General features: G+C 41.9%; 1 protein-coding gene across 5 annotated transcripts in view; it reads right to left on the reverse strand.

Moving 5' to 3' along the window:
* Positions 1 to 14,272, reverse strand: part of ppp2r5ca (protein phosphatase 2, regulatory subunit B', gamma a) — a 214,643-nt gene that overhangs the window by 47,950 nt on the left and 152,421 nt on the right. For all 5 annotated transcript variants that reach the window (XM_068038928.1, XM_068038930.1, XM_068038931.1 and 2 more), the window contains 2 exons: positions 9,033 to 9,163; positions 5,928 to 5,987 (listed from right to left, as the gene is read on the reverse strand). In XM_068038928.1, the coding sequence (XP_067895029.1) occupies positions 5,928 to 5,987; positions 9,033 to 9,163 (191 nt within the window). The remainder of the gene's footprint in view (positions 1 to 5,927; positions 5,988 to 9,032; positions 9,164 to 14,272) is intronic.

A 14,272-nucleotide genomic window follows, 5' to 3' on the forward strand; every position in this document is an offset into this window, starting at 1 on the left:
ACAGGCCCTTTGGCCCACCGAGTCTGTGCCGTTCTGGAAGGATTCCTGCAGACTGGAGAGTAGCAAATGTAACCCCACTATTTAAGAAGGAAGCGAGAGAGAAAACGGATAACTTCACACCTGTTAGTTTGACGTCAGTAGTAGGGAAAACGTTAGAATCTATTATAAAGAATGATATAACTCGACACTTGGAAAATAATGGGCAGAGTGAACTTGGATTTGTGAAAGGGAAATCATGTTTGACAAGCCTGTTGGAGTTTTTTTTTTAAAAGGATGTTACTTTTAGCATAGATAAAGGAGAACCAGTGGATGTGGTGTATTTGGATTTTCAAAAGGCTTTTGATAAGGTTCCACTCAGGAGCTTAGGAAACAGAATTAGAGCACATGGGATTAGGGGTAATATACTGCAATGGATTGAGAATTGGTTAACAGACAGAAAACAGAGAGTAGGAATAAATGGGTCATTCTCAGGATGGGAGGCTGTTACTAGTCGGATACCGTAAGGATCAGTGTTTGGGCCACAGCTGTTTACAATCTATATAAATGATTTGCATACGGGACCAATTGTAATATTTCCAAATTTGCAGCGGACACAAAACTAGGAGGGCATGTAAGTTGTGAGGAGGATGCAAGGAGGCTTCAAGGGGATTTGGACAGGCTAAGTGAATGGGCAAGCGCATGAAAGATGGGGAGACAGTGGCGTAGTGGTAATGTCACTGGATTAGTAATCCAGATGCCTAGGCTAAGGCTCTGGGGACATGGGTTCAAATCCCATCAATTAATAAATCTGGAATTTAAAAAAAGTCTAAAGTGACCAAGAAACCCATTGTCAATTGTTGTAAAAACCCATCTGCTTCACTAATGTCCTTTAGGGAAGGAAATCTGCTGTCCTTTTCTGGCCTGGCCTAAATATGACTCCAGACAGCAATGTGGTTGACTCTTAACTGCCCTCTGAAGTGGCCTAGCAAGCCACTCTGTTGTCAAGGGCAATTAGGGATGGGCAACAAATCCTTGCCAGCAATGCCCACATCCCATGAAATTTTTTTTTAAAAATGTGACTAAGTGTAAAAACAGAAAGACAGTATTTCTTAAATGGAGAGGGGTTGAGAAATGATGATGTCCAAAGAGACCTGGGGTGTCTTTGTTCAGGAGTCACTAAAAGCTAGTATGCAGCTGCTGCAAATTGCAGCAAGCAATTAGGAAGGCAAATAGTATGTTAGCCTTCATTGCAAGGGGATTTGAGTACAGGAGTAAAAGATATATTGCTTCAATTATATAAAGCCTTGGTGAGACTGCACCTGGAGTAGTGTGTGCAGTTTTGGTTTCCTTATCTAAGGAAGGATATACTTGCCATAGAGGGAGTGCAATGGAGGTTCACCAGACTAATCCCTGGGATGACAGGATTGTCTTATGAGGAGGGATTGCGGAAACTGGGAAACTAGAGTTTCGAAGAATGAGAGGTCATCTCACTGAAACTTACAAAATTCTTACAGGGCGTGACCGGGTAGATGAGGATAGGATGTTTCCTCTGGCTGTTGAGTCTAGAAAAAGGGGACACAGTCTCAGAATAAAGGGGCAGACCATTTAAGACTGAGATGAGGAGGAATTTCTTTACTCAGAAGGCAGTGAACCTATGGAATTCTCTACCCCAGAGGGCTGTGGAAGCTCAATTATTGAGCATGTTCAAGACAGAAATTGATAGATTTCTGAATATTAACGACATCAAGGGATATGCGGACAGTGGGGAAAAATGGCATAGGGGTAGATGATCAGTCATGATCTGTTTGAATGGTGGAGCAGGCTCGATGGGCTAAAAGACCTAATCCTGCTCCTATTTCCTATGATCATTGTTGCAGTGTTCATACTTGGGCAAGTGTGTGTTTGCAAAGTTTGTGCATTCTCAATGATCTGATAAAATATTACATCACTTCAAATGAAATGTTTTGTAGTTATTAATTTGTCCTCTCACTGCAAAATGCGTGAATGGTTCCACAATGAATGTTCTCTATTTTGAAAATAGCAGAAACCAAGCTCCAAGAATCCATGGTTTTTGTACTTTTCAAATTTCAAATTTTTTGCAATTAAACTCAAAGCATTAATTTCAGTGCCATTGAATGAAAATAAGTACTGAGTTATAGTCTAATCAAAACAGATATAATCAATCTGCCAGAAGTAGGGATTACAATTTACAGCACCAAATGTGGGGGCTTGACAGGGTAGATGTTAAGATGTTTCCACTAGTGGGGGAATCTTGAACTAGGGGACATAGTTACAGAATAAGGGGACACTCATTTAAAACTGAGATGCAAAGGAATTTCTTCTCTCAGATGGGTAGCGGCTGTCTGGAATTCTCTACCCCGAAGAGTTGTGGAGGCTAGATCACAAAGTATTTAAAGAGCAGGTAGATAGATTTTTGAAATATCAGGGAGCTGAGGGCTATGAGGAGCTGGCACGAAAGAGGAGTTGAGGTCTGGGGCAGATCAGCCATGATCTTATTGAATAGCGAGGAAGGCTTGAGGGGCCAAACGTCCTACTCCTGCTCCTATTTATGTTTAACTTTTAGGAAATTTGTGTTTGCAGCAGTTAAATGCCAGTCAACAGCTTCCCCCTTACAGTGCAACTGAAACATAGCGAGCAGGGGATCAACCTCCATCTACACATTGTGCATGGGTTGTTAATTCCGTAATGTGCATACAAGATAAACAGCTGCATTTGTATATTGCCGTTCACTTCAAAACATCTCAACATAACTTTACACAAAGTTACTTTGGGAAATGCACCGACTTTTATATAGTCAAGAACAGAAGATGGTGATTACCTGATATCCATGTTTTTTTCAACTGCTAGGTGGCTGGTTCCCATTAGTGCAGATAGGCAATGTTTTACTGTAGATGAAAACTAAATGACTTTCCTCTCCACTCATTCAACAACTGCTCGTAACAATTACATGAAATGACCTTGAGCTCCCTTTAGATTGCAACCACTGGGTGATTTCACATTATGCAGTAGCAGTGTATGAGAATATGCACCTTATTTTATTTCTATAAGATGTTGGCTTACCACAACTGGATAGAACTCTGCATATACCAGAAAGTTTGGGAAAATACAGTATTCAGTATTCATGTACATGATAAATGCAGCATAAAAGTTAGAACTAAATTTTACAAATAAATTCAGATAGCAGAGTGAAATATGTACTGTTTTTGTTTAAAGTTATGTAAACAAATAACCAGTTTTTCTCAAAAGTGGATTAAAATTATGACCAATACAAAAGCAAAATATTGCAGATGCTGGAAAACAAATAAAATCAGAAAATGCTGGAAATACTCAATTCAGGCAGCAACTGTGGAGAGACACCTTTCATTAGAACTGGAAAAAGTTAAGGATGTAACAGGTTTTAAGCAAGTACATAGGCAAGGAAAGTGGGGGGGGGGTGGGGGTGGAGGAAAGAACAAAATCCATCTTTTGTATACTTGCCCAATTATCATCTCCTTTTGCCTTGCATGATCATCCTTTTTGTCATTTAACCTCTTCTGCCTTCCACCCTACTGGACCTTCCCAGCTGTTCATTCTTCCCCTTTCTTTATCCCTCCTGCTACACTTGCTTAAAATCTGTTACAACTTTTTCCAGTTCCGATGATCCAGTTCTGAAGAAAGGTTATCGACATGAAATGTTAACTGTGTTGCTCTCTCCACAGATACTGCCTGACCAGAGTACCTCCAGCATTTTGTGTTTTTATTTAAAATTAAGACTCTTCTTTCCTTACTTCAAAGATGATTGCTTATTTTTACTCCTCTTCTGAAATTAGATCAGGTAGCTAATTTGAAAATATTACATGGAATGTTCATTTCTGGAGTATTTAATTCAATTCAGCTATATAACTACAATTAGTATGAAATTCATTTCTGCAACATAAGTAGTTTGATATGGTGAAATATCAGATAGAAATGCGGCACTGTTGTGCTAAAATGGCTGACTGTGATGTGCGAAAGTTGCATGTGGCGAGTTGATTCCATAGAAAAATATACCTCCTTTGGATCAAAGGCAGTACGGCCGTAGACTTCTAAGTTTCTAAAACAATGAAACAGCTTTTCTTCAAAATGAATTAAGGGGAATTAAAAGCAGGACCTTTAAATGGTTTGTTAGTGCTAGATGGAGTTCTGCAGAATTGAATGAAGTGCTTTGAGAGCATTTGGCTAGTATATTTAATCTGAAACTCCCTACCCAAGGAATACAAAATTGGGTTGATTCACGCCACACGAGTGCCAGGCAATGACCTTCTCCAACAAGAAAGAATTTAAACACATCCCCTTGACATTCAACAGCATCACCATCGCTGAATTCTCCCATCATGACCCTGGAGGTTACCATTGACCAGAAAATTAACCGCACTAGCCATATAAATACTGCGGCTACAAGAGTAGGTCAGAGGCTGGGAATTCTCTGGCAAGTAACTCGCGTCCTAACTCCCAAAGACTGTCCACTATCTACAAAGCACAAGTCAGGAGTGTGATGGAATACTCTCCACTTGCCTGGATGAGTGCAGCTCCAACACTCAAGAAGCTAGACACCATCTAGGACAAAGCAGCCTGCTTGACTGGCATCCCATCCCCCACCTGAAACATTGACTCCCTCCGCCACTGGTGCAAAGTGACAGCAGTGTGTACCATCTACAAGATGCACTGCTGCAACTTGCCAAGGCTTCTTTGTCAGCATCTTCCAAACCTGTGACCTCTACCACCTAGGAGGACAAGGGCAGCAGACACATGGGAATATCACCACCTATAGGTTCCCCTTGAAGTCACTCACCATCCTGACTTGGAACTAAATTATCATGCCTTCACCATGGCTGGATCAAAATCCTGGAACTCCCTCCTTAACAGCACTGTGGATGTACCTACACCACATGGACTGCAGTGGTTCAAGGAGGATACTCATCATCACCTTCTCAAGGGCAGTTATGGATGGGCAATAAATGCTGGCCTTGCCAGAGACGCTCACATCCCAAGAATGAATAAATTAAAAAAATTCAACAGCAATAAAATTTATTTCACGAGATTTGATTTTCAAGTCTTACAGTATTTTCCAATAGCGATCCTTTTCATTTGTTAGTACGAGTTATTACATTGAGCCCAAATTTTTTTTGTGCTTCCCCCTCTGCTCTCAAGTATGCGCATGTACTCATTTCCTGAGAGATCGTTTTCTAAACTGTTATTTGTAAATGTGAAAACTTTGGTTTAGAAATATTTTATGAACCTTTCAGAACACATCCTCCAGTATGGTTAAACAGCACTGTTTATCACTTTTAAAGATGCTAAAATCACTCATATTTCCTGTGAGAATTATGATTTTCATAGTTCTTGGCTACTGCTGCATTAAATACAATGCATTTATTTGCTGCTTTAACTGAACAAAGTCAATGCTTCTTAAAGATCTTATCTACACAAGTGTAGATTACAGGTCAAGATCTTTGTTAATGCAAACACCTACTCGAATAATAAACCTCATCACAAGCACATAAATTCAAAAGCATTACCACATAGGAGCATAACAGTACATGCAACCTAGTTACATTTCCTCTAGATATACCACAGACCTATTTTTAAATACTTCTGCTCAAACAAGGCACGATTAAAGCCATGCACTTTCTCCTATGGTAGTCATGGTTATTATAATCAATACTTTGGTATCAGTCTATTCTTTTGGAAATAGATCATAGAATGGTTACAGCACAGGAGGCAGCCATTCAGCCTGCTGCAAATTTTTTCTCTTCAGATAATTATCTGTTTCTATTTTGAATGCCTTGGTGCATTCCAGATCCTAACCACTCACTGCATATAGAAGCATATTAATGGTCAATATGGCAATCTTTTTTAAATTCCCAATGTCTCTAAACTGCTCAAGAAAGAAAAGAGCAACTACTCACCTTCCCAAAATTTCCAACAGTTCTGCTATACCATTGTGGTGTTCGGTTTCGTAAATAAACCTAGGACGAATAAAGTACATTACAGTACATTGAGAAATTACAGTACCCAAGCCTATCAACTAAATCTAAAAATCAGAATAATGCTGAATTACATAATTCAGTTTAAGTGCCACCTGAATCATTGTTTCAGATCTCATCAAAGCCCTAATCCAGACATGGACCCAAGAACTGGATGCCAGAGGGTAGTAAAGAGCAATTTGCCTCAACAGCATTTGACGAAGTATGCCGCCCAAGAACTCTAGCAAAACTGTTGCCAGTAGGGTTCAGAAGGAAAACCTGTGGCAGGAGTTTTACTGATGCAAAGTAAGATTGTTGTAGTTCTGAGGCCAGTCATCACACCCCCAGGACATTAAGGCAGGAGTTCCTCAGGTAAGTGCCCTTTGCCCAACCAACTTCATTAGATGAAGTTTGGTCCATAATAAAGTGATTCAATAATGTTCAGCAGCGGATGGCAATGACCTGGAACTCACTGCCCATGAGGGTGGTGGATGAGAAGATATTTAATGACTTCAACAGGAAGCTGGATAGCCACTTGAGGGTGTTACAACTGACCCTCCAGTCAAAGCCCCCAATCAAAATATACGATTCTGATTGTGGTGGGGGAAACGCACCGTTAATTCAATTCCGTCCCTCCACAAATCGCCTAACATTTCATTTTAAACTTTCCAAATTAAAGACCCAACCAAATTGTACTAACTATTAATCCCCGAATTAGGCTAACCAAACCAGGTGTCTTTAAATCAATAAATTAACCGTTTAATTAGAAAAACTAAATTCTTAAACACTATGAAGATTATAAACAATTTTTAAAATGGAAAAAAGTTAGAGTCCTTGCATATTTACGCTCCTGCCGGTGAAAAAAAGTCCAAGGTTGCTTTAAGTCCTCACAGGTGTCTGATGGGGAGAAAAAGGTTCTTCAACAGTAGAACAGTCCGTAGTCTAATTCCAGCAGTAAGTGATGCTTTCCTTCTCCAACGATGGATTTCAACAATTAACAACTTGCAAACACTTTCAATAGAATCAATCTGACTTTAGAGCTTTTAAGGGATAAAAGATCGTCACAGTCGAACCTCCCTTCCTTCAGTTTAAATTATCAGCAATCTCTGTTTTGGCTTGACTTTTTTTTAAAAAAAAGAATTTTGAGAGATAATAATTAAACAAACTAAATTCCCTCCCTTCAGTTTAAGTGGCTGAGAGCTTTTTCAGGTGCTAACAGCAGCTGTCTGTCTGTGTCCAGCTAGAACAGTCTGTTTTCAACTAAAAAGCCTGCTCAGAAGATAAATGCAACATTGCATATCCACTCCTTGGTCCCTGAATGGCTGTTGCCGGGTAACCAGGATGCATTCTCTGAAGCTGGTTGGTTCCCTCTCCATATGGTTGTATCCAATGGCAACCAAAATGCACTCCAACTCCTGAGGCTTGCCGGTTCTTAAAGCAGTAAGGCTCCTTTTCCAGCCTTAAAGACACACCACATATTTCCCAGAGCAAAACTACAGGGCCATGACAAAGGAAATAGACTTGCAGGGCTACCCAGAATAAGTGGGGGAGTGGGACTGACTGGAGAGCTCTGTGGAGAGCCAGCATGGACTCGATAGGCCGAATGGCCTCTTTCTGTGCCATAAATGACTATGACTCTAGTCATAACTCTTCCAATATTAAAGCAGTCTGTGGCAGGACCTGGATGGCATTCAGCTTGGGCTGACAAGTGACAAGTCACATTTGCACCACAAATGACAGGTATTGACCACCTTAAACAAAAGGAAATCCAGGCATTACCTTATGATCTTTAATACACTACCATTTTGGAGTCACCACTGACCAGAAATGGAACTGGACTAGCCATAATCATCAAGAGCAAGGGTACTCTGCAATTAATGATCACAAGAAAGAAGAGCAGGAGTAGACCATATGGCCCATCGAGCCTGCTCCGCCATTCAAAATGATCATGGCAGATCTTAGGATTCAACTCCACTGTCCCGCAGGCTCTCCATAGCCCTTGATTCCATGAGAGATCAAAAATCTGTCTCTTGAATCCCTTAAAGCCTCTCCACATTACATTATGAGTCAGGAATGTGATGGAATACTTATCACTCATCTAGTTAAGTGCAGCTGCAACAATACGTGAGAAGATCAACATCACATAACACAGAATTGCTTGTTTGATCTGTGCCTCTGTCAATATCCACCATCTGCGCACAAGATCTACAGGGTGCATCTCTCTCTCCTGCAACCTCCACCACTGAATGATAAAAGTAACAATGTAGTGGGAACACCATCACTTCCAAGCCACATTCTAACTTGTATATATAATGCCATTGGAATACCCATCCACCACCATTGTGGGAACACCCAAACCATAAAGACTACAGCTGTCCAAGAACAAGGTCCACCATTACCTTCTCAGTTTAACAAGGGATGGGCAATAAATGATGACCTTGCATCACCCATATTTCTAGAAAAATACAAAACGTGGAAGTCATAGTCAAACTGTATAGTGCTCTGGTCAGCTCATACTATATCCAGTTCTGACCACCAAGATACAAATGAGTTATTGAAGCCTTGGAAGATGATCAGAAGAGGTACAAGGCTGATTTCTAGTGCGAGAGGACTGAGGCATAAGGAAAGACTGGGTTTTAGAATCTTGAAAGGTGGTGAATAAGAGGTGACCTTATCGAGGTATATGATAATAAACTGCATACAAAATATAGATCCAGAAAATCTTTTCAGGTTAAACCTGACAAGTTTGACAAGGGGCTCAAACTGGTAAAAGGTAAACTTAGGACTACAACCAGCAAGTCCCTCTTCAGAGTGATAAATACATGGAAATGAAAACTTGAATTATTTAAAGATCAACTGAATGTCATGATGGCGGGGGAAGGAACAGATGAGCTAAGATAGGATGAATAGCTTTCCTTACCTGCATTTCTTTCATATTCAAAATAATCATTATTCTGGTTTTAAAAAATTACAACACACTACATTCCCTGTTACCAATTAAAAAATACAGCATGCAAATTTACACAAAAAGAGTTTTTGTCCACACACCTATAAAATATATTATTGATTTGTTTTCGGATATAAGCCCTTAGGCCCAAGAATTTTCCGTAGATGCGATGCAGGGTTGTTTTCAAAAAGTCTCTTTCACGTGGATCTTCACTGTCAAACAATTCTAACAGCTGTTGAAAAGAAAAAAGTTAAAAATGAAGAAATATATAAATGCATACACAATCCTAGCCAAATGACAGCTATAACTTTTATTGGTTGGAAATGAGCTTGGTAACAGTAAACAGGTAATGATACATTGTCAGGCACTACTGGGTTTGGAGGTAGACAGTGGTGGCACTTCAGAGGGCTATTTTCCTTCATATTCTTTTCACATTATTAGCAATATAATTTTTTCCTCAATTACGTCAAACCACATGGCCAGGTTTAGGGAAGACAGCATTACAACAGAAAAAGGATCAATTCACATCAACTGGATCCTCAACAGGGTTTAATCATACCAGTATAGATATTTGATTAAAATTTTAAAAATGCAACTTAGAAGCAGGGCCACAATCAAACACTGCATGCTATTTGGGCATGGTACTTTTGACAGTGGAAATTCTTAGCAAAAGCAGCCAAAATTTGGCTTGTTGGCATTGAAAAAGAGGTGATCAAAAGTTTTTAAAATGCTGAAAACATTGGCAAACCAGAATAGAGATTAGAACATTACCCATCCACACAGTGGCACATACACAATACATTCTGAAGAAAAGGGGTTAATACTAGGTCAACAGAAGAACTGAATGAGAGACTAATCTTAGGTTCCAAGATTGGAGGCAGATCAAATATTTTATTATACACAATCCAGTGTCCAGTCTTCTTGGGACATTGGGATAACAAAGTGTTGATTGTAATGTTGGTGATACCCTAGAATTTCCTTAAATTCACTCTAGAATTCCCTTCGATTAACTTTGGCTTTGACAGAAATTTCATAGTTTTCTCACTGATCTCAGGATATAAAATAAATAAGGATGCATGGTGTCAATATAAATTCCACAGTGTGTTGGATGACATTGGCTCAGTGAATGGCCTTCCCATTCCATACTTCACAGGCCACCAAAAACAGGCAATTTATGGTTCACAGTTGCTTTAGAAATCAGAAGTTACTTGTGTCAGTTCTGCTTAGTTGGTAGCACTTTCACCTCTGGATTCAAGCCCCACTGCTCCTAATCTATGCTGATACTTTATGCAGTACTGAGGCTACATTACTAGAGGAACCATTGTTTAGGTGATATATTAAAGCAAAGTTCAATCTGTCAGTTCTGATTAAAAATCCCATGGCAGGTTTTTGCTAAAATCTGCTTTGGCACCAGAGAACCCCAGCAAATCATCAGCTAACTACATGGAACAAATATATGGTATAAGTCCCGGCAACGGGAGTGGGGCCCAGAACTCAAGCTTCCTCCTCCCGCTAAACTCGTTGCGCTGAGACTTAGGATGGTAACCTGGACCTAGATTTCAGCCCAGGCCCAAAAAACGCCAACTCTTTACCGATAAGCAGGAAAACATATTTTATAAATTTGCACATCTGGTAGGATCATGAGAGATGCCCTAGCTCAGGGGTTGGCAACTTTTTTTTTTAGGAGGAGACTTTTTTGCTAAAATACAAACTGTCTGGAACCGCAGGACAAAGATAAAATTTTAAAAGATGGAGTAAAGGAATAAGCACAAGTTAGGGTGAAAGGTGAAGGAACCAAAAACAGGGCTCCTTGGATGACCAGGGAGATAGAGATTATAATAAAACAAAAAAAAGTGTATGATGCAGGTCAGGTAAATTCCTCAAGAGAGAACCATGCCATCTACAATAAGTTGAGAGGGGAGGTGAAGAGGAAAATAAGACTGGCAAAGAGAGATGAGAATAGAATGATAGTTGACATAAAAGGGAACCCAAAAACTTTCTACCAGCATGTAAATAGTAAGCAGGTAGTAAGAGGTGGAGTGGGGACTATTAGGGGCAAAGAGGGTAATATATGTTTGGAGGTGCAGGGTAAGGCTAACATACTTAATGAGTACTTTGTATCAGTGTTCACTAAGGAAGCGGAATCTGACAAAATATTGGTAGAAGCAGAGAGGGTAGAGGCCGACCATGACTCATGGCCCTCTTGCCTTGGGCGCTATGGCATTGGAAGGATGAATGAGAATGGACAGAGACTGCTGGAGTTGTGTACCTATCACAACCTCTGCATCACCAACTCGTTCTTTCATACTAAACCCTGTCACCAGGTTTCATGGAGACACCCAAGATCACGTCGTTGGCACCAGCTGGACCTCATTGTCACAAGGCGAGCCTTTATAAACGGTGTTCAAAACACACGCAACTTCCAGTGCAGACTGCAACACCGACCACTCCCTGGTGTGCAGCAACGTTAAACTCAAACCAAAGCAGCTACATCACTCCAAGCAGAAGGGCCGCCCACGCATCAACACTAACAGAATTTTCTATCCACAGCTGTTACATAAGTTCCTATATTCACTTGAAAAAGCCCTTCAAAACACTTCTGCAGGGGATGCAGAGACCAAGTGGGCCCACATCAGAGATGCCATCTATGATTCAGCAATGACCATCTTTGGCAAACGTGAGAAGTAGAATGCAGACTGGTTTCAATCTCACTTTGAAGAGCTGGAATCTGTCATAACCGCTAAGCACATTGCACTGTTGAACTACAAGCAAGCCCCCAGCGAGTTAACATCCGTAGCACTGAAAGTAGCCAGAAGCGCTGCAGAAAGAACAACCAGGCGCTGGACAAATGACTACGGGCAACACCTATGCAGTCATATTCAGCTGGTCTCCAACAATGGAAACATCAGAGGAATGTATGATGGCATTAAGAGAGCTTTTGGGCCAACCATCAAGAAGATCACCCCCCTCAAGTCTAAATCAGGGGAAACGATCACTGACCAACGCAAGCAAATGGACCACTGGGTGGAACACTACCTCGAACTGTACTCCAGGGAAAATGTGGTCACTGATATTGCCCTCAATGCAGCCCAGTCTCTGCCAGTCAGGGATGAGTTGGACGAACAGCCAACAAAATCGGAACTCATTGATGCCATTGATTCTCTAACCAGTGGAAAAGCCCCTGGGAAGGACGGCATTACCCCTGAAATAATCAAGAGTGCCAAGCCTGCTATACTCTCAGCACTCCATGAACTGCTTTGCCTGTGCTGGGATGAGGGAGCAGTACCACAGGACTTGCAAACAGAACAAGGGTGACGGCAGTGACTGCAACATCTACCGTGGAATCTCCCTGATCAGAATAGTGGGGAAAGTCTGCGCTTGAGTCATTTTAGACAGACTCCAGAAGCTGGCTGAGTGTGTCTACCCTGAGGCACAGGGCGGCTTTCGAGCAGAAAGATCCACCATTGACATGCTGTTCTCACTTCACCAGCTACAGGAGAAGTGCCACGAACAGATGCCCCTCTACGTTGCTTTCATTGATCTCACCAAAGCCTTTGACCTCGTCAGCAGACGTGGTCTTTTCTGACCACTAGAAAAGATTGGATGTCCACCAAAGCTACTAAGTATCATCACCTCATTCCATGACAATATGAAAGGCACAATTCAGCATAGCGGTGCCACATCAGACCCCTTTCCGATCCTGACTGTCGTGAAACAGGGCTGTATTCTCGCACCTACACTGTTTGGGATCTTCTTTTCACTGCTGCTCTCACATGCGTTCAAGTCCTCAGAAGAAGGAATTTTCCTCCACACAAGATCAGATGGCAGGTTGTTTAACCTTGCCCATCTTAGAGCAAAGACCAAAGTATGGAAAGACCTCATCAGGGAACTCCTCTTTGCTGACGCATTAACATCCCACACAGAAGAGTGTCTGCAGAGACTCATCAACAGGATTGCAGCTGCCTGCAACGAATTTGGCCTAACCATCAGCCTCAAGAAAACAATCATGGGACAGGACGTCAGAAATGCTCCATCCATCAATATCGGCGACCACACTCTGGAGGTGGTTCAACAGTTCACCTACCTCGGCTCAACTACCACCAGTAACCTGTCTCCAGATGCAGAAATCAACAAGCGCATGGGAAAGGCTTCCACTGCTATGTCCAGACTGGCCAAGAGAGTGTGGGAAAATGGCGCACGGACATGGAACACAAAAGTCTGAGTGTTTCAAGCCTGTGTCCTCAGTACCTTTGCTCAACGGCAGCGAGGCCTGGACAACGTATGTCAGCCAAGAGCGACATCTCAACTCATTCCATCTTCGCTGCCTCCGGAGAACCCTTGGCATCAGGTGGCAGGACCGTATCTCCAACGCAGAAGTCGAGGCAGCCAACATCCCCAGCATATACACCCTACTGAGCCAGCGGCACTTGAGATGGCTTGGCCATGTGAGCTGGATGGAAGATGGCAGGATCCCCAAGGACGCATTGTACAGCGAGCTCGTCACTGCTTTCAGATCCACCGGCTGTCCATGCCTCCGCTTTAAAGACGTCTGCAAACGTGACATCAAGTCCTGTGACACTGACCACAAGTCGTGGGAGTCAGTTGCCAGTGATCGCCAGAGCTGGCGGACAGCCATAAAGGTGGGGCTAAAGAGTGGTGAGTCGAAGAGACTTAGCAGTTGGCAGGAAAAAAGAAAGAAGTGCAAGGAGAGAGCCAACTGTGCAACAGCCCCGACAACCAATTTTATCCGCAGCGCCTGTGGAAGAGTGTCACTCTAGAATTGGCCTTTATAGCCACTCCAGGCGCTGCTCCACAAACCACTGACTACCTCTAGGCGCTTACCCATTGTCTCTCGAGACAAGGAGGCCAAAGAAGAAGAACTTTGCATCAGTGTTCACTAAGGAAGTGGAATCTGACAAAATATCTGTAGAAGCAGAGAGGGTAAAAATTGAGAGGCAGAAGTACTAAAAGGGCTGGCTACGCTTAGGGTAGTTAAGGATAAGTTACCTGGTCCGGATGGCTTGCATCCTAGGTTACTATGGGCTTGTCACAATCTTCCCTGGATACGGGGGAGGTGCCAGAGGATTGGAGCATGGCAAATGTGAGGACCTTATTCAAGAAAGGGTGTAGGGACAGTCCTCGCAAATACAGGCCAGTTAGTTTAACATCTGAGATGGGTAAGGTTTTAGAAACAATAATTAGCGAAGAAATCAACAGACAGGTTTGAGTTAATTCAGGATAGCCAGCACACATTTGTAAAAGGCACATCATGCTTGACTAATTGAATTTTTGATGAAGTAACAGAGAAGAAGGTTGATGAAGGGAATGCAGTGCATGTTGT

Source organism: Heterodontus francisci, chromosome 9 (assembly GCF_036365525.1).
Source record: "Heterodontus francisci isolate sHetFra1 chromosome 9, sHetFra1.hap1, whole genome shotgun sequence".
NCBI classification, from domain to species: Eukaryota; Metazoa; Chordata; class Chondrichthyes; order Heterodontiformes; family Heterodontidae; genus Heterodontus; species Heterodontus francisci.